The sequence below is a fragment of the Phocoena sinus genome, chromosome 2 (assembly GCF_008692025.1).
Source record: "Phocoena sinus isolate mPhoSin1 chromosome 2, mPhoSin1.pri, whole genome shotgun sequence".
In the NCBI taxonomy this organism is placed as follows: domain Eukaryota; kingdom Metazoa; phylum Chordata; class Mammalia; order Artiodactyla; family Phocoenidae; genus Phocoena; species Phocoena sinus.
This window is the reverse complement of record NC_045764.1, coordinates 67,647,844-67,672,572: the sequence shown is the minus strand read 5'-3', so window position 1 is coordinate 67,672,572 and position 24,729 is coordinate 67,647,844. Positions and strand designations below refer to the sequence as shown.

Here is a 24,729-nt window from a genome sequence, read left to right as displayed (position 1 = left end):
AGTTTGTGCTTGTGAGACCAAAAATGCCCTTCTAGAATGCTTACTCAACTCAGTCCTTGTAATCCCCTCCACCTTGGCCTCGCCCGGAATCTGCAGGGCTGTGGTCGAATCAGAGAGCTTGTATCTGGACACAGCGGCCGGGGCCTGGCTGAGGCCTGAACCTCAGTGCAAACAAACCAAATAGGAAGAGAGAAAGTAATCACCAGCAGTTTGCACCTGTCTGTTAGTTGGTAATCTGAAGGGAAGCTGTGAAAACTTGTGAGCTATTACTGCTTTTTGGTTTTGTCAACCTGCAGCAAAAACTGAAGGTGTAGTACGTTCTGCAGTTTATCTGGCCACAAAACCTTCTCTCGTTTTTAGTTCTACCATCGTGATTATAGGGGTGAGTGGCTTCTAAGAGATATTACTCTCTGAGTTTGGGAGAGATTTCTTTTAACTCAGAACACCTTACTGAGCACATTCTATATGCAGAATATATTGCTAGGTGCTTTAGTTCAGTGCTACTCAAATATGGACAGTGGGGGCTTCCCTGGTGGCTCAGTGGTCAAGAATCCGCCTGCCAATGCAGGGGACACAGGTTCGAGCCCTGGTCCAGGAAGATCCCACATGCCGCGGAGCAGCTAAGCCCATGCGCCACAACTACTGAGCCCACATGCCACAACTACTGAAGCCCATGCGCCTAGAGCCCATGCTCCACAAGAGAAGCCACCGCAATGAGAAGCCTGTGCACCGCAAGGAAGAGCAGCCCCCGCTCGCCACAACTAGAGAAAGCCCACGTGCAGCAACGAAGACCAAAAATAAATAATAAAATTTTTAAAAAAAGGTAACTGTACTTAAAAATATATATATATGGACAGTATGCTAGTGTTAGTATCTGAACTGTTTCTTGAACACACGATGTGGAGTTTGTACCAGAATACAAATCAAGCGTGTCTCAAAGTCTTCTGTTTAACTCACCTGACATTTTTTTGTCACAAAACTTCCTCAGTGAGGAAGCTGTGTGCTGATTTACTTTGTGGCATAGCTCCTTATCTTCTGGCAAACTAGTAGCAAAGGGCTCCCAGACCATTACTTGAGTTGCACAGCTGTAAGGAATACAGAGGCTGATGAAACACTAATGTTGCCCTCCAGGAGCTTACAGTGTGGTGAGAAAACCATTGCATCCTCTGCAGCTGGCACAATACATGGCACAAAGTGGCTGTGCAATGATCTCTCTTGAATAGATGATCAAAAAGAACTAAATAAAAGGCAATCTTCAGAATGGGGAAAAAAATTATAAACTACATATCTGTTAAGGGGTTAATATCCAAAACATACAAAGAACTCATACAACTCAATAGCAAGAAAAACAAACCAGTTTAAAAATGGGCAAAGGACCTGAATAGATGCTTTTCCAAAGAAGACATACGAATGATCAACAGGTACATCACTAATTATAAGGGAAATGTAAATCAAAACCACAATGACATATCACCGTATGCCTGTTACATGGCTGTCATCAAAAAGACGAGATAACAAGTGTTGGTGAGGGTGTGGAGAAAAGGGAACCCTTGTGCGCTATTGGTAGGATTGTGAACTGGTAAGGCCGCTATGGAAAACAATATGGAGCTTCCTCAAAAAATTGAAAATAGGACTACCATATGATCCAGGATTTCCGTTTCTGGGACTATATCTGAAGGAAACAAAAACACTATCTCAAAGAGATATCTGTACCCCCATGTTCATAGCAGCATTACTTACAATAGCCAACACATGGAAACAACCTAAGCGTCCATCAACAGATGAATAAATATAAAGAAGTTGTGAGATCGATAGATAATGCACAATGGAATATTATCCAGCCATAAAAAAGGAAATTCTGCCATCAGCGACAACATGGATGAACCTTGAGGGCATTATGGTGAGTGAAATAAGTCAGAGAAAGACAAATGCTGTATTATCTCACTTATATGTGGAATCTTTTTAAAAATTTCATAGAAAAAAGATTTGTGGTTACTAGAGGTATAGGGAAGGTGGAATTGGATAAAGGTAGTCAAAAGGTAGAAACTTCCAGTTATAAGATAAATAAGTACTAGGGATGTAATGCACAGCACAATGACTGTAGTTAACACTGCTATATGATATATTTGAAAGTTGAGAGTAAATCCTGAGTTCTCATCACAAGGAAGAAAAAACATTCTTTTGTATGTGTGTGAGATGATGGATGTTAACTAAACTTATTATGGTCATCTTGTCACAATATATGTAAAGTCAAACCATGGTGTACACGTAAAACTTACACAGTGCTGTATGTCAGTTATATCTCAATAAGACTAGAGGGGAAGAAAGAGCTAAATGCTATAGATGCCAAACTGATGAGCGCCTTCAGAGACGTGTGAACAAAGTAGCCAGGTCACACAGAATAGGGAGCCAGACAGTGATCAGGGTCCATCAGGAAGGCAGACGGGAGACTAAGGCTGGGAAGACAGCCTGCAAGTGTCCAGACCAGCACAGGCATTAGAGGAATCAGAAGAGGGAAAGCACAGGTGTGGGGTCATGACCCCACTCATTTCTGTAAGTCGTAGGACTGGAAAGGTGTGTGGCTGACAACTGTCAGGACGTACTCTGTCCTCTGAATGTGAAGTCTGGAGAGGCTGAAGATGGGCTCTAGATCTTGAAAGTGAGTCTGTCGTGAACAAGAGACAAGAAGCGACATGGTGAATTGGAAAGAACATTGATCTGCGTTATCAGAAGATAAACTTTCAACTACAGCCTCTGCGTCTTCTGGGTAATCAACAGTTACTTTTTAATTAAAAAAAAAAAAAACTTATTTATTTTGGCCATGCCGTGTGGCTTGCGGGATCTTAATTCCCTGACCAGGGATCGAACCCGTGCCCCCTGCAGTGGAAGCTCGGAGTCCTATCCACTGGACCGCCAGGGAATTCCAAGAGCCTCAGCTTCTTCATCTATAAAATGGGGGTAGTGATACCAATCTTGAAGGGTGGGGGTTTTTTCCTACTAAAATAGAGTTTGTGAAAGTGTTTGTAAACTGTAAAGTGCTAGACATATGTGGGGGCACTAAATCAGCCTCTTTGGGTCATGACTTGTCTCATGTAATGTTCCTGGGCATGTCTGACCAGTAGCTTCTTGAAAGACAAATATGCTTAGTGGAGCTTAATGCAACTTAAAACAAATATACATACGTTGGGCGTTTGTAGCTAGTGTCTAATGAATTGGTAATTTTTAAAGGATAGACAGACCTCTGTGAGTTACTCTTCCCCAGGCATTAGGAAGTCTTAACTTTTCATGTCAGTCCTCTAGTCAGTATTATGAACATCTTGTTGGAGGGAATTATTATGAGACAGTCAGTTAATAACAATTTGCTGTCTGCATCTTTGAGGTACTGTGATGGGTTCAAAAGGAATTTAAGAACCATCCAGATCTTCAAGGAGCAGACTGGACACACCCATAGGAGACATTTAGAGAAGGCAGGGTGAACTGTGTGCTGCTGACTTGCACGGTGTGAGGACCCAGGACAGGGTGGCCGAGGGTGGTCAGAGGACGCATCTCAGCTCCAGCCAGAGCTGTAAGGATTTGTCTGAATATGGAAATTAGAAAGTGGTGGCTCAGCAGCGAGCCAGCTCTGGAAGGGCTTTGCACACCGGTGAGGAGTGTGGCTGCAGGAAGCTGCCATTTGTTCTTAAGCAGGGCAGTGGCCCAGCCACAACAGGCAAACAGGCCACACAGGACTGATCTCTGCTTGCTCCACGTGGACCAGAATCTGTGGCTGGAACTGATTTATAAATAGGGATGTCCTAACCCCCTGGCTCTTTCTGAAATTCCATGAAGGTCTCCAGCCAAAAGAATAGGAAGCCAAGTTCAGAGCCTGTAGCTTCTTGGCAGCATGTCATTTGTCTCTCTCTCTGCATCTTCTTTTCAGTGTCCTTTCTGTCACTATCAGGGAAAATCATTAGTATGCTAATCTAGCTAGCCGTCATTTTAACACTGACCTTTGCTAACCTGCCTTTGCAATTTCAGGAACTACGTTTGACTTCTCTAAAAGTAACCTTAAATTGTAGTCTTGTAAGAATTCCAGAGCTGTATCCTTCACTCCTTCTTCTAATGAGGTTATGACCAAATGCTCATTATAATTGCTTTAGACTCCTTTTAATTTTCAAGCTTATTAATCATAAGAAGAGTTATTTAAAATTGCATAAATTAATCTTAGATTAAAAGCCCATCAAAGCCTCGAAACAATTAAGAATAAGTAGGATTTCCCTGGGGCAGCAAGTTTTATTTTAATATTGTAGTCAGGTGGATATCAGAACCTTGAAGTATGGTAGTGATTAATGTATGCAAAATTTAAATGAGATTTTTTAAATGGCAAATCTAAATCACATATTGACCTAACTGTAGGCTCTAACCGCATTGTCTGCCATATATTTAAACTGTTTACTAATCAACATTTTAATTACAGCATGTGCTGGCACACCCTAGGACAAATAAAATCTAGCATTTTAAAATTTTGCTGCAAAGTCTGTTACCCAAAAATAACAAGACTCTTTTATTGGGAAGAATGGAGGAATAAGAAAACAGAGCAAACTTGCTGCAGCAACGTTGAAACTTGGCACAGATAGTCCTAAGGTGTGCAGCTGCCCCATCCTTCCTGGCCCCCACTCTCACCTTGTGATTCTGCTGGTCTGAGACAGCTACCTCTTCATGGAGCAGCATCTGGGTTTCCTTTGAAATTGATTCGTGCTTAATTAGGGGAATACTTCCCTTCATGTGTTTGAACCCTGGTTGCCAAGCACTGTTTACTTGAACAGTGTATGTAGCCTGGGCTCCCTAGGCCCCATCCCCTTTTGTGATGTGGAGACTAGATATTTCCAGAAATTTGATTCAACTGCAGTCGGAGCCAGCGGCCTTTTGTCTTGCCTACCTCCTCGATCTCTGCTGGGGTTGGCGAGCTGTCTCCAGGAAGGTGGTCCTGGGCTGCGTCAGTCTGGAAAGATTTTTCTCTATTTTACAAATACTCTGTTTCCTTATAGAAAGTAGATGGGTAAGAGGGTCGCCTTGAATAAATTATTTCACCCCTCGCAACTTCAGTTCCCACTTCATGGAAAGGGGATAACAGTGACCAACTTACAGTTTCTGTTTTTGTGAAAATCCAGACAAGATAAAGCACACAAAGCACTTAGCATAGAAGTTAGGAAATACGAAGTTCCCCAGAACGTTTGCTCCTGCTCTCATCATTGACTTTCTAAAACTAGTGTTAAAATTATGTTTAAAAATTCAAATAGGGCTTCCCTGGTGGCGCAGTGGTTGAGAGTCCGCCTGCCGATGCAGGGGGCACGGGTTCGTGCCCCGGTCTGGGAAGATCCCACATGCCGCGGAGCAGCTGGGCCCGTGAGCCATGGCCGCTGAGCCTGCGCGCCCGGAGCCTGTGTGTCTGGAGCATACTGCAAAAAAAAAAAAAAAAAAAAAAAAAATTCAAATAGTACAGAAGGATATACAATAAGCTCCCAGCCCCACTCTCTAGAGTTAAGCACTGTTAACAGTAACTTGTGTCCTTCTAGAATTTTTAATTTTATTGTTCTGTACCTTACTTTCTCTCTTTAAGATCTTTCCATATCACATGAAGTCCGTCTTGTTCTTTTTAATACTGCATGGTGTTCCATTATATAGATGGTCCATATTTATTTAACCAGGACCCTGCCATAGAACATTTTGGCCATTTCCAGATGTGTTTGTTGGCCATTTGTATTTTTTTCACATACTTTGACCATTTTTCTTTTGGATAGGTTGTCTCTTCCTTCATCTTTTTGAACCTTGATTTCCCCATCTAGAGAGTGAGGCAGGTAGGCGCACAGTCTCCAAGACCCTGTTTACCTCTATAGGCTACAGTCCAGGCCTGGATGTCTTGCAGGCAGCTTTTGCGCTGCTACCAGAGGTGCCGGTCTGCTCGTGACCTTGCTGAGCCGCTGTTGAGCTGCAGGGCCAGTAGCTGCGGGTGGACTGCAAGAGGCTCGTTTTCTTCTCTTGTTCAGTTGTGTGTCTTCCTCTCTTAAAAAAGCAGGCTTGGAAATTACAGGGCAGAGCTGGGATTGAACTTCCATTAAAGCTGCCTGTAGACATCAGGAATATTTATTTTCTCTATTTGTTTTAAGCCTGGGAAGACTGTGTGGTTTTCTCAACACTGTCCTGATGGAGCCCTGACCAGCAAGCGTGCAATGCCCCTAGCCCTAATGTGCCATTAATGATAGGTTAATGTACAGTATAATGTTTTGGGGACTACGGGTTCATTACACTTCTGAGTGTGAGGTCTTTCCACAGAGCGCCCAAGGTCCCATTGCATTATATCATGCAATAAAAATACCCTTTTCATATCACACACTAATAAACTGTATTTGAAATGCTGTCTGAGGGCACTGCTGTCTTGTCTATAGGCTGTGCACCAGTGCAACAGTTGGGTTTCCTTTTTTCTATTTTGTGTTTTAGTTACACGGAATTCTGAACTCAGGGAAGTCTGCTCATTCCTGTTTTAAATGGAGGAGTGAGTTAGGTCTTTAGGCCTGAGGCTCAGGGGAGGGGCCGCTCAGTGAGTGGTGAGAGTCTTTAATACATGGAGAGCAAGACCCCTCATTCTCCTCTGCCCGTCCACCCATACTGTGTGCAGCTATCAGGGGAGCTGGTCTAGTGTCTTCCAGATTTAGCATTGAACACATGTTAGGTATTACGAAAATTTCCTTAGAAAAGAAGTATGATAAGAACTGCCAAGTCTAAGCCACTGATAGTCATGACTATAGGGCTGCTTCCAGGATAGCCTATGTGCTGGGAATTTCATACACACAGGCTTCCTGTGCAGTTGGTCCTGTTCTCTTTGTTTTACAGAGCACAGAGTTCCCAGAGCGAGGGGGGAAAGAGCTTCACTGTAGAGAATGAAATCCACAGGCTCCTAGGAACCACAGGTGAATTACCTGCCTGTGGTTATTCATACCATCCTGTGAGTTGATTTAATCAGATGGTTTTCTTCTCAACAGTTAGCTGGCAGCAGAGGTAATTTTGAAGCTTGGAACACTTTGGAAAAGGAGACTCTTCTACATCAGAAAGGAAAAAGGCTTTCGAATTTAGGGATGAGGCAAAGACTGGGGGGGTCACAGGACCTTAAAAGACCTATTTTATACTTTGATCCAGGGCAGACTATGGCATTTGTGCTTTGTTGGGGGGTGGGGGGTTGTTTCTGCCAGTTGTAGAGTGTGGGGAAAGAGTGACACATGAGGTCCAAGAACCCGGGTTCAAGCCCAGTGTTGAGATTTCAGCCTGAAGCGCAGTCCTTAGCACCTAGGGGCATCAATGTCTTTGCTTGTAAAATAGGCTCACATCTACTTCTGACAGGGCTGGGGAATCATATGAAATGCTGTAGATGAAAACACCTAATTAGTATCTGGCACGGTTAGGTGCTCACAACTGTTGGCTATTATATTGCTGTTATTATATGTAATAATATAACAAAACATAACATATTAACAAACAAAACAAAAACATATTGTAACAAAAGGCACAGGCTTTAGAGCTGATGTCCAGTTCAGATCCCAACTCTACCTTAGCCAAATCACTTCTCTGAACCTAGTTTTCAAATCCACAATAGGTAGTGACAGTAATGCCATCCTGATACTTCGTGGGATTACTGTGACACTTGAATTAGATGATGAGGTTGAAAGCACTTTGTGGAATGAAAAGCTCTACTCAGCTGCTGGTAAATACATATATGTATTTTTCTCTCCAAATCAACGTATTCAAACTGAATAAATATCCTTAGAGCAAAGCCACTAAGGGCAGCTACTAGAAGGATTCACTGATCTGTCCGCCTCCCCACCAGGGAGGTTGTCGCAGCCAAATTGTAGGCCACAGCAGTTCTTCTACCCAATGTCTTCATAACAGCAGAGAAGCGGGGTGGACCCAGGACAGAGTCTGTGCTCCCCTGAGTTGGTGCAGGGAGAACCGGTACCTGCTGAGAACAGTGGTTGAAAGATCAAGGGACCATGTTGAAGGGCTGAGTTGGTCTGGAGAGCCAACGAGATGACAGAAAGAAAAAATCAAGTTGCTGAGACTGTCCTGCAGAAGACTGGACCTTTGGCTCTAGGCAACGTCCGCTTAATTGTTAGGAGAAGCATATTTAAGTTTCAAGGATGATTAGTTTTTCTTTTAAGGGTGATAGGGCCGGACTAAACCTTTTGTTTAGATGTGGGACTTTAGAACACTTACATAAACCTCTCAGGGGTTAAATCTGTCTTTAGGGCTACCAGGACTTGAAAAATGTTACCTTGTATCAAGAGAACCAGAAGTGACAAGTTCATTTTAAAAGCCTGGTTTGTCATTGTTTATCTAATTTTCAGAGTTGACACAGAAAATTAGACCAGCTGACACTCACTCTCTGACCGTCCGCTGGCTCGTTTCCCTGGTCCTTTCCTCCCTGACCTTTGCAAGTACAAAATGCTCCAAACCCCAAAATATAAAACTTACCACCGAGTTTCCAAGTTGCCCTGTAGTCATTCCAAGATTCTGTCATAGGATGTCATCCCTAATGTGATTATAAAAACAAGATGAGGTTATAAATCTGCTCTGTGAGGTATTTCTTTTCTCCTTCTGCTTTGACCATAAATCTTAGAAGTAATCAAACTCTCTCCAAAGGAAGCCAAGATAAACTTGGGCCTAAGTGGCCCCATATGTCTTTACTGAGTTCAGAGGCTCTGAAGGCTTGTCTGCCAGGTGACATCGCACGGTGCTGCTGAAAGGCGGCCAGACGGAGTGTGAGCTTTCCCCTGTTTAATATTGACCTTCCAAAACTCAAAGAGCAGCAAGTCTTCTATTCACCACCTTCAGTAAATGAGCTACTTCCAAGGAAGGATATTATTCAGATAACTGAGACTTATTCCTTATAAAACCAAAACTTTTAAAAAAGATTATAGGCAAGAGGTTTTAAATGTATTATATACACTTCCCTATCCTTTTAAATGGATTACATGCATCAGGGTCTGGCTTTTTAGAAAATGTTCTTTAGACCATCATCATGAACAGTCTGTTTGCTGCGTTCTGCTGTCCTAGTGTCTCCTGATGTTAACACGTGGAGGGCCACTTGTCCCTGCACTGGTTGACCCCAAGCTGGTTCTTTGGTTTTGTTCTTGTTTTGCAGTGTTGCTAATAGATGTCACTTAGTACTCCTGCCCTTGTTCCCCTTTCTAACAGCCCTCCCCTCTTCCTCTTCTATTTTGTGCTTTAGATTGGGAAACCAGATAGTAAGTGTGTAAGCACTAGTCTAAACTACAAAAAAATGGAGTTGAATAAAGGCTTGAGGGACTAGCTAAAAGTAAAGTGTTCGAGTTTACTGTAACTTTCAGATTCTTAGTCTTAAGTAAGGGAGTCAAATTTACAGTGGCCTGTCGGTATGTAAAGTGCCTCTACATTTGAAAACAGACCGTTTCACTAAATAGGAAATATACTGCTTGATAACATTGCATGCAGATGCCCAAGTTTGAAACAATATGACCACTTTGCTCTTGAATCAATGATTAGCGTAAAATTATTTTGAATTATTATTTGTTGAGGTTGTTTGTACTTTTCTGAGGGGACCAAATAAGGCATGAATGTGCCAGGGGGAGTCTTTTGACTCTAAAAACCAGGTTTAGAGCCAGACACACAGAAGCCTCTCAGTCCATCCGTACTGGATTTGATTGACTTGAGGTCTCTGTGTAAACGGGAGCATAACTACCAGAAGAAGCAAGTTTGTACCGAAATAACTTTGTCCTTCTTAACGGTGAAAACAGACTTGGTTTCATACAGCTCTGCGGGGAAGGCCATCACCAGCTTATCTGTAGCCAGATGAAGTGCACCCCCTTTCTCGTTCCTTCTGCACACGGCCAGTGACACTGCCTCAGAAGACACAGGCCACACCGTTCGCTGCCACAGAAAACGCATTTCAGCTTTCCGTACATTTAATTTTCTTCAACATTACCTTGCCAACCACAGTAAATCAGTAACAGAGTAGTTAAGTACCACAGGTTCTTTGTATTTTGTTTTAGAAAATATTACTCAAGGCTAAAAGTGGGTTCTATTGATGATTTTTATTTGCTGCTGGGACACAAAATGATCAGAATTTTCAAATGGTTCGCTTCCTGTTTGTGGATTTCCTTAGGAAAAAAAAAGGAGGGGACAGATTCAAATGGAAATGATGGCTGATAGCAGAAACTCTGGAGTAACTGGTAACTTTCAATCCTGTATTTTATAGACTAGGCCTGGTAGCTTTGACCTTTGTTATGCTTTTATTTCAAATTTTCCAAAAGGGCTGCCCGAGCCCACCCCTTTGGCTCCCTCACACTCACCCCACCAGTAAGTAACCCTGTCTGCTAAATAGAGTGAGGCTCAGAAAACGGGAGCATCACAGCTGGAAACAGTAAAAAAAGAAAAAAAAAAAAAAAACAAGATGGCACTTCAGTTAAAGTTATTTACCCAAAAGTTTGACATCTGGTATCTTTAGCAATTTTTCCTCTATGTTTCTTGTTGATTTGGTAACATCAAAAAATCTCCACTTGAGCTTCAGTCTTTGTGTGAATGGTTGTTTTTCCTTATTAAGAAACTAGAAAAGCTGTTACTAAGATGAATTTTAAGAGGTAGCAGCCTTTACTTAATTGGATGCTTCTTGAAATAAGATGAGACAATGGATATGAAGTGTTTTGAAAAGTTAAAAGTGTGATGCCAGGGCTCGAAACCTGTGACTCACCTGCCAGGGTGATTATTTGTCACTTCTCGTTGGCACCTCCCAGTCGCCACCATTATCACCCTTCCCGCTGCCCCTACCATCACTCACACACATATTCTCTCTCTCTCTTTCTTTCTTTCTCTCCTGATGAGTCATCACACTGCATTTTCAGCTGCGTTGGCCTCATATCAGTCATATGATATGCCCTTATTATTTTAAAATTTTTCCCAGATTTGTGGTTATGTGCCCTTTTTTCATTCCTAATGATGTTTCCTTGTGTCCTCTTTTTATCATTTTTGTCAGAGTTAGTCTACTTTATTAATCTTTTTAAAGAACCAGTATTTTATTGATTTGATCATCTCTTTGATATCTAATTCCTTTGTGTTCTTTATTATTTGCTGTTTTATGTTTCCTTTGGATTTACTTTTTGTTCTGTGTGTAATTTATTGAATTGGACACTTAGCTTGTAAATTTCCAATCTTCTTTTCCTTAATATATCCATATAAAGCTATAAATTGCCTTTTAAGTATTACTTTAGCTGCATCCCACAAATATTTATATGTAGTGTTTTTGTTGTCATTCAGTTCTAAGTAATTCCCAATTTCAATTAGGATTTCTTTTTTGACCAACGAATTATTTAGAAGTATTTTTTGTTTGCACATAGTGGTGTTGTGTTATCTTGTGATTGTTGTCTACTTTTCATGCACCATGGTCAGAGAACATAGTTGGTATAGTATCAGATCTTTGTTATTTGTTGAAACGCCCTTACTACACTGTTTTGTTTTGTTTTTTTTCAGTGTTCTCTCTTTGCTTGAAAGAAATGTGATTCTCTAGTTGTTGAATGCGGTGTCCTATTTACATCCTTTAGGTCAAATTTGTTAATTGCATTACTTAAATATTTTGAGGCCCTACTGATTTTCTACCTGCTTTATTTATCAATTACTGAGACAGCTGTGTTAAAATCTCTCACTATTAGTGTGGCTTTGTCTGTTTTTCCTTGCACTTTTGTCAGTATTTGCTTTAAGGCAGTGATGTTAGATGCCTATGTCAAAATGCTGTATCTTCATTTTAAAACGTTTCTTTTATCTTTATGTAGTGACTCTCATTACCTCTAATATATTTTGCTTGAAATTTTATTTTTGTCTGATATTAACATACCTATGCTGTCTTCTTTTGGTTAGTATTTGTCTGCTATATGTTTTCCTATCCCTTTGTTTTCATCATCTCTGTGTTATTTTGTTTTAAGTGAATCTCTGCATTTTGCTGTTGATGTTTTTAATTTTATCTGAGACTCTCTTTTAATTGATTAGTTTATTCATTTATATTTATTGTATCTCGATACACCTGATTTTTTTTTCTACTATCCTGTTTTGTACTTTCTTCTCTACAATGCTTTTTTGACTTCTTTTTTCTCCTTTCTTCACTCTATTAGATTAATTTTTTTCTTCCTTTTTATTCTTTCCAGTAGTTTATATATTATATTCTATTTCTAGCCTCTTATTATCCCTGAGTTTCTAACTTAATTTAGCAAAGCCTAAGGTTAATCACTAAATATACGCCCCTCCCCAACAATACTCAGCCTTAGGTTCGATCTCATCTTTATATTAGGTAGAATTGGCTTTAGCTGCACATGATTAAAACAATCAGCAGCTTAAGTAAGACAGCAGGGTATTCCCCATACATATAAAGGAAGGCAGGAAGTAGGGCGCCCAGACTAGCTGGCGGTTCCTTCCATCTTTCCAGTCAAGGGGCATTTGAGCTCCAGACAACAGGAATGAGGAAGGGCAGTAGAAATACCCCTTCATTTAAGGACAGTTCTGGGGATTGGCACACAGCATATGTGCTCCCATGGCATTGGCCAAAAGTAGCTGCAAGGGAGTCTGGGCATGCAGCTGCTTTGCTGGGTGACACTGTTCCTTATTAAAATCAGGATTTGTATCACCAAGGAAGGAAGGGGAATGCTTATTGAGAGGCAGCTAGTAGCCTCTGCCACAGCCTCTCTCCCCCAGACATAAGGACCCTAGGAGTTTCTGATCAGTCCCTTCTTTCATGTCCAGAATTTCATTGTCATTTTGTTTTTAGATCCTCACAATTAGTCATTACTCTTGTTGTCATTTTGTATAATCAGTACTTATTGAGATTTATCCATGTATTTAGCAGTTATGTGTTCCTTATTCCTGTTGCATCCTACTTCCTCCTTCTGAGGTTTCTTTTCCTTTTGGAAGTATATTAAGAGTTCTGTCAGTGAGGGTAAAACTGAGTTTTTGTTCTAGGATTGTCTTCACTTTGCCCTCTTTTTTCTTTTGGCTGCGCTGCGTGGCTTGTGGGATCTTAGTTCCCCAACCAAGGATTGAACCCAGACCCTCGGCAGTGAGAGCACAGAGTCCTAACCACTGGACTGCCAGGGAAGTCCCGCCCTAACTCTCGGTTGTTAGTTAAATTGGGTTTAGAAGTTTAGATTGACAGTTTTTCCCAGGGCATTGAAGATACTGTGTTGTCCTGTGGTTTCTACACTTGCTGTTGAGAATCTGCCAGCTGCTCAGCTGCTGCCCTTTGTGAGCGATATGCCTGTCTCTCTGGTTGCTTTTAACATCTCTTTTCCTGGTATCCTTCAGTTTCCCTACAATTTGTCTAGGTATAGGTTTTGTTATAGTTATTCTACTTGGAGATCATTATGACTTTTGAATCTGAAAATTCATATCTTTCATCAGTTCTCAAAATTTTCAGCTGTTGTCTCTTTGGATATTGGCCCTACCCCACAGTGTCCCATCTCTTCTCATTCTTTCCTCTGGGTCTTTCTCCTTCACATTAAAAAAAATTATTTTTTGTTTATCTCTCATTACTGACTAGTGCTCTGGGTAATTTTCTCAAACCATTCTTCCAGCTTACTAAATCTATCCTTGCTATATATTCAGCTTGCTATCTGGCTCATCTATGGAGAATTTCTTTTGTTCTTTCCAGTCACTATATGTGTTATTTCTGTAAGTTATATTTGATTCTTTTTCAAATCTCTCTTCTCTTTTTTATAATGTCTTGTTCTTAATGTTTCAATTTCTTCTTTTATGCCTTCAGTCTTTTCAACTGTACATCATTTTACATTTTCTTTCCAATTATTTTTCTGTCACCTTGGTTCTGAGAGCTCTAATCTTCCTGTGTGTTGTGTCTGCTGACTCCTGTCCATGGATAATTGTTTCCTCACACGTTTTGGAAGTTTTATTGTAAGCTCATACTGAATGGGGCTTAGTACTGTGGAAATTACTGAATTCCAGACGTACTTCCCCAGAATGTTTTTTCATGCTCCTGAGAGATACTCCAGAGTATTGCTAGATCAATATCAATGTTACATTAGTTTATGAGCAGCCTTGTGTTCTGAGACCACAGTAGTGGTACATTGAACTCCAAAGTGCACGAGGCTCAGAACCACCTCACACAGCATCCCCTTTGCTGATGGGCAGACTTTTTCTGGCTCACCCTTTCTGCAGTCCCAGTTTTGCTCAGGGTCTCAGGCCGGCTTCCCAGGTGGCCCTTGTCTCCTGTGTCCACTTAGTTCTTCACACTTTCCAGGTCCTACATTCCTAGAACTGATAGCCTCCCTGAGGGCTACAAGACCTCCACGCACACACTTATAATTCTGGTTTTCAGTTCCCTCTTCGTTTTTGGCACTTGCAGATTTCCTTCTTTTTTACAAGTTCATCTGGTACGCTTTTTGGAAAATGTTCCATTTTTATCTGGCATGGCTGGGAATTTGTAGAGGGAGGGCTTTTAGGCTTAGTCTCTCCCCATCTCTTCATTCACCCACTGTAGAATCACCCTGTTCTGTTTTGTTCAACAAGCTTACTGAGCTGCCTGCTGTGTGCCAGAAATTGTGCTGGGTCTCATTCTTTCTTCCCCTTCTGCACGCTCACATGCCCACACATGCGTGTACACACACACAGAGCCGAGGTCTCAGAGTTTAAACATCAAATCTCAAGAGGTAAGAAAAAAAGAGGGCTGGAAAGAATCCATCCTTCTGAGCATTGTGTCTTTAAATCCCCACCACCACACAGCCATCACACCAAAAGACGAACCTTGAACGTCCAGATGCCTGTAAGTGGCCCCCATATTCACTGCTTGGACCTGCAGACTCAGCCTCTCAGACAAGAGCCCTCAGCATTGTTGGAGCGAGGCCCCCCCGCCTCCCTCTGGCACCCTCAGGTCCTGACTTCTCTAGGTATCTGCTCAGCCTGAGACTGCGAGGGGGAGCCAGCACTCTCCCTGCTGTTCCCCCGAGTCCTGTCTGAGTTTCCTACAGGGCAGCCACCACAGCCCCCGCTAAACGGGCCAGTGGCACCATTCTGCCACCCAAATGGGTCAGCTTCCTCCGACACAAACTCGTGAGTGCTGGCATCTGCATGTTTACCCCTCACGGTGGCCCACTGCAGTCTTCTGTGCCCCCTCCCATACCACACTGCTCGAGTCCCGTGGCTGCCCTGTAAGGACAGGCCCTAGAATGACTTGCGGAGACCTCTGGAAACATCTTGCTCTCTCGATTGGCCATTTTCTGAACAATTACTTTGTGTAGGAACACATAGATCTGCTTAGGTGAAAGGTGGAGAGTGCCTTGACCCCCCCCTTAGATGCCTGTGTACAGTCTAGGATGGCTGGAGGTAAGCAGTTTGCTGCTAATAATTGAATATTTGGGAAGAAACATCTATTTCTGTAGCAGTTGTGAAGATAAACTCAGGAAGGTCGATTGAAATGGCATGTCACAGCTGCAAATCATTTCTGAGGTCTTAAAAGAAAACGAAGGGCTAGAAGGGAACCCCCAACCCCAGCCGTGGAAAAGCTTTAGGAATCAGAGGCTGAGAAAGCACAGTCTCAGAACAAACGCCTTAACTCGGAAAATTCCACAGCCGGGGCGTTGGCCCAGGTAGGCTGGGCTGGGCAGACAGGCAGATTCCACACTAGCTGATAGGCAAGGCTCACACCTTCATCTTACTGCCGCTCCCCTGCATGTATTCTACCTGGGGGGATAGTAACCTCCCCTCGCACTGCCCAGGGTGTATCTGTGAACCCCTGTCTGCAGACAAGCAATCTCTCACCCGACCCCAGAGGCAGAGAGAGCTGGGGGATTTGGTTGGGTGACGAGGCCAGCCAGCAGCCTCCCTGTGTTCAACACCAGCTGAGAAATAAGGCTCAGGAAATGACAGAAAGGAAGCATCACCCCTACTTCTGTAAAATCTGAGTTGACGGGCACGCTTATGTGGGTGGCCCGAGGGGCCCTCCTGAGAATTTACCGCAGAGCCCAGTCAGAGGTGAACAGCCTGCCTGGAAGCTTACCGGGAGAGGGCAGGCCAGAATGCAGCCTCCCTGTGGGCAGGAGACCCCTGAGCCGGGCCTGCTCCATGCTTCCTCCCAACATTGCCACGCCTCCCCCTGGGGACACGACTGAGGGGTGTGATAACAACACAGGTCCCTCCATGTGGAAGGATGAAGCCAGGGCAATGGAGGTTCCCCTGGAATAGCTTCTCTTTTATAGGTGAGGCCATCATGGCCCTTCCCAAGCTATCACGACTCCTGGGCTGCTGAGAGAAGGCTTGTTGACTGTCAGTCCAGGGCTCCGTGCCTTACCCCACACAGGGACAGATGGAAGAATTGCTGTGGAGGTGCCTCAGCTTCTCCCTGCTGAGTTGTGCCTGGGGGCTGCCCTGCAGCCACAATCCCAGCCACCTCCTTCCCTGACTCCCCCTGTTGATTAGCTCGGGCACACCCAGCCTGGAAGGAAGCGTTGACCCCAGGGATGATCATGCGTTGTTATCTCATGTAATTAATATTATAAAGGCTGCCCACTGCCCTGGCACTTGTCAGCCGTTTAGCAGACAGTGGACATATGTGCATTTTTCCAAAAATTACTTCTCTAATCTGAAGTTATCTCCAGAGTAAGTAGAGATTAGATTGCTAGTTTTGAATCTGTAGCAGTGGAATGCTTTTTATTATGTAAAATTAATGCAGGATCTCAATACTAATATAGGAAAAAAGTAGTGTTTTTTTTAGCATGAATGTGTAAGTAAGTATTCATTGCAGACACTGTAGACATTGTAGAAAGGTGTCCATGAGACTTCTCTTGAAGGACACGAAAATCTGAGAGCCAGGGTCATCGGGGATGGTTATAGTCTAATATTTGCATCAGTGTTCCACTTATCTCTGATACTGTTTCAGGAGCCCCATATCAAGGAAATCCTGACTCACCAGTTGCCCTCTCGGCTCAGGCATCTTTTAAGCCCAATAGAAGCTTTAAAAAGGAATAGCAGAAAAGTTTTATTTTAGAGTTTAGTTGCTGACAGTAGCTAGCAGCTGTTCATATGAGTTGCTTACGGTAAATCTACAGGTCAGACAAGAGGGACTCAAAGCTTGCAGGAGCTGACGCCACTGGAAACTCAGAGCAGGCCTGACCCACACTCCTGTCTGGGCATCGTGCACCGGGCCACTGGGCAGATGTGCTTCGTGGGCTCAGTGCACTGGCTCTGGTGTGCTCACACAGTTTTATAGCTACACACAATGTGAGTGGACGTCACAGCCCTGAGTTCTTTTAGATGCCCAGTGCACCACCACAACCTTCCTAGGTGTCGGCCCATGTATGAGCAGTCGGTAATATGCACAGATCTAACAAGCAGACTGCCTGTCTTAAGAGCTGCAGAAAATCAGTTACCATCACAGTGCTGGGTAACACACTGCCAATATTCAGGGTAACATTTAGAGTTGAACATAGTTGAGTGTATATATTATTTTTTAATTAGTTTTTTTTTAACAAATACAGCTTAAAATATCTTAATGATTTGAATCAAACATGTGTGGAAGCCCCAGCACACCTCACACTCTACAGCCCTGCTGGTCTCTGAGGTCCCATCCTATCCTACCGCACCTCCATATTGCCGAGAAGGACTGAAGTGTTTTACCCCTGCCACAAGGGCTGGATCCTAAAGGGACATGCAGAGAGCCTTCAAGTAAGGCTGGCAGGCCCAGTGCAGAAAGGTGAAGTGATGGGCAGTACGTTGACCTTGGGGCCCCTCCAGCCTCTCAGATCACCTCTTACAGGCACCTGCCTCATGACAGGACTGGCCCTGCGGCTCGCCTGAGTGCGTGTTGGACTCTTCTTGTTTTGGACTTAGCTGGAGTGTAACTGGGCTGGGCTTGCTTACTTGAATGAGCTCGTGGGTCCTTGGCATTCTGTCCCGTGTGGCGTCCTTGGTGGGAAAGGAGGTGCCTGGTGGCCTGGTCTTCATCCTGAGAGAGAGGAATCCTGTGGTCCAGAGAGTCAAGAGCAGCCTCAGCTTGTGAAGCCTTCTCCCCAGGCCTGCCCACCCAACCTACGGCCCTTCTCAGCCTAGCCTCAGGCTCCTGGGAAGCAGTGTAACTTACCTGTCAATCCAGTTGACTTTTCTTTGCAGTTCCTATGTGATTAGCACTGCCCTGCCCTCGAGGCTTCCAGTCTGTGCTAGGATAAGGTGAGCTCAAATGATAATAATACACAGTAGAACAAGGGTATGCCCTTGTTCTGGGAGAGATGGCACCTCTTAAGAGGAGACATGAAGAAAGGCCCCACAGAGTAGACCTTAGGTTTGGGGTGCAGTCTGCTGCCAGGCATCCTATTTATTATTTCCACCCTTATGTCTAGGGTGTGGTCTCCATAGCCCTGGAAAATTTCTTCCAGGCCCTGGGTCTTCATTTTCCTGCTTCTCTAGAATCTAGACCCAAAGAGAAGGAACAGGGACCACCCGGCGCCTGCTCTGAGGGCAAGCTGTCCTGCAGGGTGGATGCCGCCATCCCCCAGCCCTGGCAGTGACGAGGAAGGACAACATAATGGCTGAGGCTCGGGCTCTGGAGACAACACCACGTTCAAGCGCCGTGGTCTTGGGCAGATTCCTTAATCTTTCTGTGCTTTAGCTTCCTCACCTATAAAACAGGCATAATATAATACTTAATAGATTTGCTGATTATTAAATCAATTACTTGATTGTGCCGGACACAGCTTTGAGCGGGGAGGACACAGTTTGCCTTTTGGCCACTGTCATTTCAGTTTGTCAGTTAAAAATCACTAGTTAAAAGTAATGTACCAGGGCTTCCCTGGTGGCGCAGTGGTTGAGAGTCCGCCTGCCGATGCAGGGGACGTGGGTTCGTGCCCCGGTCCAGGAAGATCCCACATGCCGGGGAGCGGCTGGGCCCGTGTGCCATGGCCGCTGAGCCTGCGCGTCCGGAGCCTGTGCTCCACAACGGAAGAGGCCCGCGTACCGCAAAAAAAAAATAATAATAATGTACCATATATTCTTTTAAAAAGTAGGAATTTAAAACTCACTGTGCCCGCCCCCAGTGAGCAGAGTAGTGCGCTGTCCTCCGCTGGGTTCAGCCCTTAACCCTGCCACTTTCTAGCTCTGTGGCCTTGCCCCAGGTCACATTTATCGGCGTCTCAGTCTCCTTTGTGTGTAAAGGGGGTGATGGTTGGGTTCCGGGCCATGTAAGGCAGCCGGGGCCTGGCCCACAGAAAGGGCTCGATGAATAGATGCAGACAGAGAGGACAGGCAGGTCGCTTTTTCCTGCCTCAGGCCCACGGCCAACTGAGGGCCTGCGACCTGCCAGGCGCTGCACCGGGCAGGCGCCCACACCAGCAAGTCCTTAAATGGTTCACATGCAGGACGTTCTTTAGGAGGCTATACGAGAGGAGAGACTATAGCGACCCCAAATAGGTAAATTCCTATTTGGGAAGAAACTCGAAGCCCAACTAAGGGCAGAGAGTGAGGTGTCAGTGAATGAGCACTGGCCTGGGAGTCCAGACACATCAACCTCAGGCGGTACTTCTCCACAGCAGGCTCGGGGCGTCCACCTCCTGCCCACACGGTGGACCCCTGGACCCCTCCTCTCCCTGCCCCCTTTGGCAGAAGCATGGAGCGCTGTCCACATGGGGAGGGTCCCGCCATCAGTCATCAGGAAGGCATCTCATCACAATGACACGGGTGGGCAAAAATTAGGGGCATTATTACAGAAGGAGAGGGCCAAACTCTAGCGAAGCCCTGGAGGCTAGTGCCCAAGTGAAGGAGGGTGTACTGAACACTCTAGTTTCTCTTCACGAGTTAGTGCACGGGCATGATCTGCCCCTCGGCCCCGTGGTGGGAGGTCTGCACCCGGTGATGCTGCCAGCTTTGGTTGTTGTTGACTCATCTCTCTCACTCTCCCCTGTGCCCGCCTTTTGGATCCATCCTACGTCTTCCAGTGCCATTCTTTTCCCTTCATTATGTCTCCACCTTCTGTGGCGAAGTTTGTGGGCCATTATACTTCAACCCTCGCCGGTTTAATTGTTGCAATTGGCCCTGAGAGAATTCGGGAAAGGAAAGTGGCTCCCACTGCCTGGTGATGAGGCCAGTGAGAACATTCAGCGGCTCCAGCCTGCACGCGCCCTGCCGGCCTCTGCGGAGTGACCACTGACACACTCTGCGTGTGGGTGGCAGGGGCCTGGGTGTCTGGGGCCGTCACCTGGGGTGGAGGATGCTCTTGACAAGCAGCATGTGGGTGTCCTGGCTCCGAGGAGATGGGATCCGCTGATCCTTGAAGGCTGAGGGGGCTGCGAGTTTGTCCACATCTGGATTTCTCTGCCTAGGGGGAGATGTGCATTTACCCAGATGCAGAGGAGGGTCTGGCTTCAAGGGGCTGCAGCCCTCTCCGGACCACACAGAGACCCCCAGAAGGGCTGTGAGGTCGGCTCTCCGGTTGCAGGTGCAGGAGAGCATGTGGTCCTGAGCATGGCATTTGGAGTCAAGAGACCCATGTTGTGGTTCCAGCTCAGCCCTCGCTTGTGCGACTTCGCACAGGTCCCTGAGTGTCTGTTTCCTCATCCGCGAGGGAGCTGTGTGCGCCTCCAGAGTGAGCATGGCGATCGGTGGGAAAATGAGAACAAAGCCCTCGGCAAGGGTCTGGCACACAGCACTCAATCCATGGTGCTGGACTCGGTATTATCCGGTGTGCAGTTTCCATCGGTCTCCAGGCATCTTGGCTGTTGCAGGCATCTGCTCAGGCCTGTCAGGAGCCACCTAGGAATTCAGGCACCTCAGCGTGGCCGAGCGATCTTCATGCTTTTCCCGGAATTGTCCATCAGATTTCGTTTGCTCATTAAAGTCATGGGGAGCACCTGCATCGTGTGCATCACAGGGCTGGAGGAGTGTCTGCTGTACTCCAGGGAGGAGAGGGAGCACGTGCGCTGTCAGGGGCACAGGGGATGCAGTCAAGCCCTGAGAACGTACCAGAGTAGCAACCAGAAGCTCCAGCACTTAACCAGTCACGTCCCCTCCCCGGTGCTCAGTTGCCTTTTCTGTAAAATGGGGTGGCGGTATACTTTCCCTGCTTCCCACCCAGGGCTGACGGGAGGGGGCAGAGTCAAGTAAGAGTGATCTGCCACCCTGACACCACTCTCCCAGGATGTCCCAGGGGTGACACAGGGGTCAGGACCTGCTGTCTCAGTCCCCCTCTGGCCAGGCAGGCCTGAATCCCATGGCAGAAACAAGGCAAGGGGGAATTGCAATCTGGCTCTGCCTACTCCAGCTCAGCCCAGGGAGTGCCCCAGGCAGTAGGTTTGGGTTATAGAGACTTGTGATCCAGTCGCAGCTCTGGGAGATGGGGCAGGTCAACCGTGACCTCTGTTTCCTCATCTGCAAAGTGGAGATTATTGTGCCCACCTATGTGACTTAGGACTTAGTGCCTCCACCCCAGACCGTGAGGTGTGCATGGACACTGTAGGCAGAGATGCTGCCAGGCTATCATGGCCCCCAGGGTCTCCAGTGCCATCTCAGCTCCTGTTTCCCTCTGTACAACTCTCCATGTTCTCACTCCCCACATACTGGCTTTCTCTGCGTGCCCATTCAGATGGTGGACCAGGCAGCCTACAGCTCCCACATTCTCCTGTCACAGCCCAGGATGCCTAGAGAGGCTTGGGGTCTCCCCTCCATCTCTGTCTCTGTCTCTGTCTCCGTCTCCTCTCTTTCTCCCTTTATGATTCCCCTTCTCATTCCCCCCAAACCCATCAACAGTGGCTGGGGACAAAACCACTTGTCTCGGTCACTTCCGTGCAGGGTGGTGTAAAGCATCAGGGGTACACAGGAGATGGGGGTCACCTCCCAGTCAGGGAGGACAGGAAAGGGGCAGAGTCGCCACCAGAGCGGTGGATGCTGCCCCTCTCCTCGTCAGCCTCCCGGTGCACCTGGGCGAAATGCTTCCTGCAGTGTAGCCAGCAGCCTTCCTGTAACTGGAGGAACGCTGCACTCTCCCCTCCTGCGGTTCTGCTCTGCTTGTTCCTGAACAGATGATAACAGAGATGGAGCATATGGCCCCCAAAGTCACCGGGCATTCTGGGAAAGTGACACTGTGCCACCCCGGGCTTCAGGGGAGGGGCCCATAGGCTCCTGAGCACAGCTTCTCCCTTTGTTCTTCAGAAGGGCACAAGGTCACCTCCTCTGAGCCTCCTGAAAAGGAAATGTGCTCACTGACTTCAAGAAGAATCCCCTCTATCTAGGTACTGATTTAGGCAGGCACATATAAGGTGAGATGATATGTGTCGGGGTGGGGGACATATGAGAGCCAAGACAGAGTCCCTCTTGGGCCTCTCCCACCTCAGCCCCCCCTCAGGCTTGTGCTGCCTGTGGGACACCCGCCCGACCTGACCTCCCGCCTCCTCCCCAGCCTGGTCCTTGACTGCTCCCACACACAGTGGGGTCTGGGCATCCGAGCCCTGGCCCTGTCCCTCCTGGCTCTGTGATGAGCTCATCAGGAAGGCTGCCTCGAGAGCCCCGCCTGGCCAGAGGGGAGGCAGAGGGGGCCCAAGAAGGGCTCAGAAAGCAGGAGGGAGCAGGGAATTCGGAGCTGGATGGCTGAAGCGAGAGGGAGAGAAGGAGCAGGGGGACTTGGGGAGGAGGCAGCGGGGAGCCCCCCATGCTCTGTGCTCGCCCAGCGTGGCTCCCTCAGTCTCAGGCTACAAAGTTTTTGGTAGGAGAGGAGGCTGCCAAGTGAGCATTCCTTAGCAGAGAAGCACTTGGAGAAGAGAAGGGAAGAGAATGCTTTCCAGTTTTCCTTTCACCTTTGACCTGTGGCCAGGGTGATCCCATGGCTGCCCCTGCTTTTTTCTGACCTTTCCTGGGAACTCCCAAGGAGGCCCTAAGATTGTGAGGAGGAATCTTGTCTCTTCAGGACAGCTGGGGAGGGGGCTGACTAAATATAACCTGGCCTGCCTGTGGGCTAAGTAGGTTAGAGCCTGAGGGGCCACATGGAGGCTGTAGCGCCCCTCCAGAGTCCGGTCCCCAGCCCCCAGCTTCTCACCACGAACCAGCACATCCGTCCTCCCCCTGACACGTTTGCCTTCCCTCCACTCGCAGATTGTTCATAGGAGGGCTGGAGACAAAGAAGAAAACTGGGGTTGACGTAGCCCCTGATGAGATGATTCTCTGGTCTCTGGGCAGCAACTTGATAGGAACGCTGGCAGCTCCGGTGCCAGGCCTTGCCTGCCAGCTGTTGGAGGGATGCTGGGCTGAGGAAGGGCCAGGCAGTGTGGAGTTAAGATAGGCTCACACCCTTGGGGATCTTTCAGGCTGGTTGGAGTTTCAGGAGAAGGTAGCCAAGCACCAGGCAGAATGTGAGGTTTGCAGCGAGTGCTCTAGACAGGCATGTCATTGCTCCACCTTGGGCCTCAGTCATCTAGGCTGTGAAATGGGGCTGAAGCTGCCCTCACCTCACAGGGCTGTTGGGGAATACTGAGAACAGGGCTTGGAAAGTGATGACGTGCAGAGTCTGGGGAATGCCTGTCACAGCTTCCTTCTCTTCCCTGCAGGGCCACCCATTCATCGTTCAGTTCAACGACGGAAATGCCACCGTGGTGTCCATGTGGGTGTGCAGGGCACTGGAGGAGAGGCGGAGCCAGCAGGGCCCCCCCTGAGGCTGCAGTGTGATGCTGAAAGCCCAGGACTGGTCACCAAGGGGAAAACGTGCCTGTCGTGCCCTTCGTTTGCTGTCCGCGCCAGAAGAGCTTTGCTGGACTCACCTTCGACTCTGCTGGCAGATGACCTTGCCTAGGAAGCCCTCAAGGGTGGCCAACCCCTGCAGGGCAAGCCCTCGCCCCCGCTCCGGGTCTGGAGGCCTGACTGGCAGGGAGGGTAGAGGGGTTGGGGCATCGAGAAGAGAGGTTCCTACGCTCTTGCTGCTCTTCCTTTTTCCTGACGTTCTCCTTTGTAAAGGGTCAGGCCCCGTCAGTATCGCTGATGGGAATAAAAGTATTACTGCTTTGTGACTGCCCACCGCCAGGAGGGTTGTGCTGTGCAGAGGGTCCGTTGCCCGCCCAGGGCTGGGAGCGGCGCAGGGATATGTGTGGCAGTGCCAGCCCCCCAGGAGCGCTTCCTGCAGTTTCGTGACAAGGCCCACAGCCCGGCCCATTTGACAGGTGAAAAACTGAGGCGTGGAGGTCCCTGAACCGAGTCCCACGGCGAAGAGTGGCCAAGCCAGCACTAGAGCTAAGATCTCAGGACCCACGTCACGTGCCCCTTCCTGGGCTGGAGTTTGTCCCCACACTCACGGGCCAGGCAGTCCCGGCAGCAGCTCCAGCTCCAACACAGGGATCTGATCTGGGGCCGTGGGTGAGGAAGGAGACCAAGAGCTGGGAAGAAGCCTGGGGTGGTTCTGAGAGGCCCTCCTTCCCTCCCACCCCACACCCCGCCACCAGCTCCTCTCTGCAGCAAGCTGGCCCTCACTGCCCTTGACGTCACGCCCAGGGAACCTCACTCACCTCGGGCCATTCACAGCCTTCCTGTTAGGTAATCCTCTCCATCACCGCCAGGTAAGTGTGTTAGCCCCGTCTTAAGGTGAGGAACCGAGGCTCAGAGAGGCTCGGGTTGCACTTGCAGGTCTAAGTGACATCGCGACACATCCAAAAGCAAACTCCTACACCACGCACACATCCAGAACCTCCTCCACCACTTTCCCGTCTCCAT

General features: G+C 47.0%; 1 protein-coding gene across 6 annotated transcripts in view; it reads left to right on the top strand.

Annotated features, from left to right (window-relative positions):
• MAP2K5 (mitogen-activated protein kinase kinase 5) overlaps positions 1-24,032 on the top strand; it is a 269,304-nt gene extending 245,272 nt beyond the window's left edge. For 3 of the 6 annotated variants that reach the window (XM_032622662.1, XM_032622661.1, XM_032622660.1), the window contains 2 exons: positions 10,172-10,238; positions 23,577-24,029. In XM_032622662.1, coding sequence (XP_032478553.1) covers positions 10,172-10,238; positions 23,577-23,818 — 309 coding nt within the window. In that variant the 3' untranslated portion in view covers positions 23,819-24,029. Of the gene's footprint in view, positions 1-10,171; positions 10,239-23,576 lie in introns of all 6 variants that reach the window. The other 3 variants (XM_032622664.1, XM_032622666.1, XM_032622663.1) reach the window with 3 other exon arrangements.
• Positions 24,033-24,729: the final 697 nt, after the last annotated feature.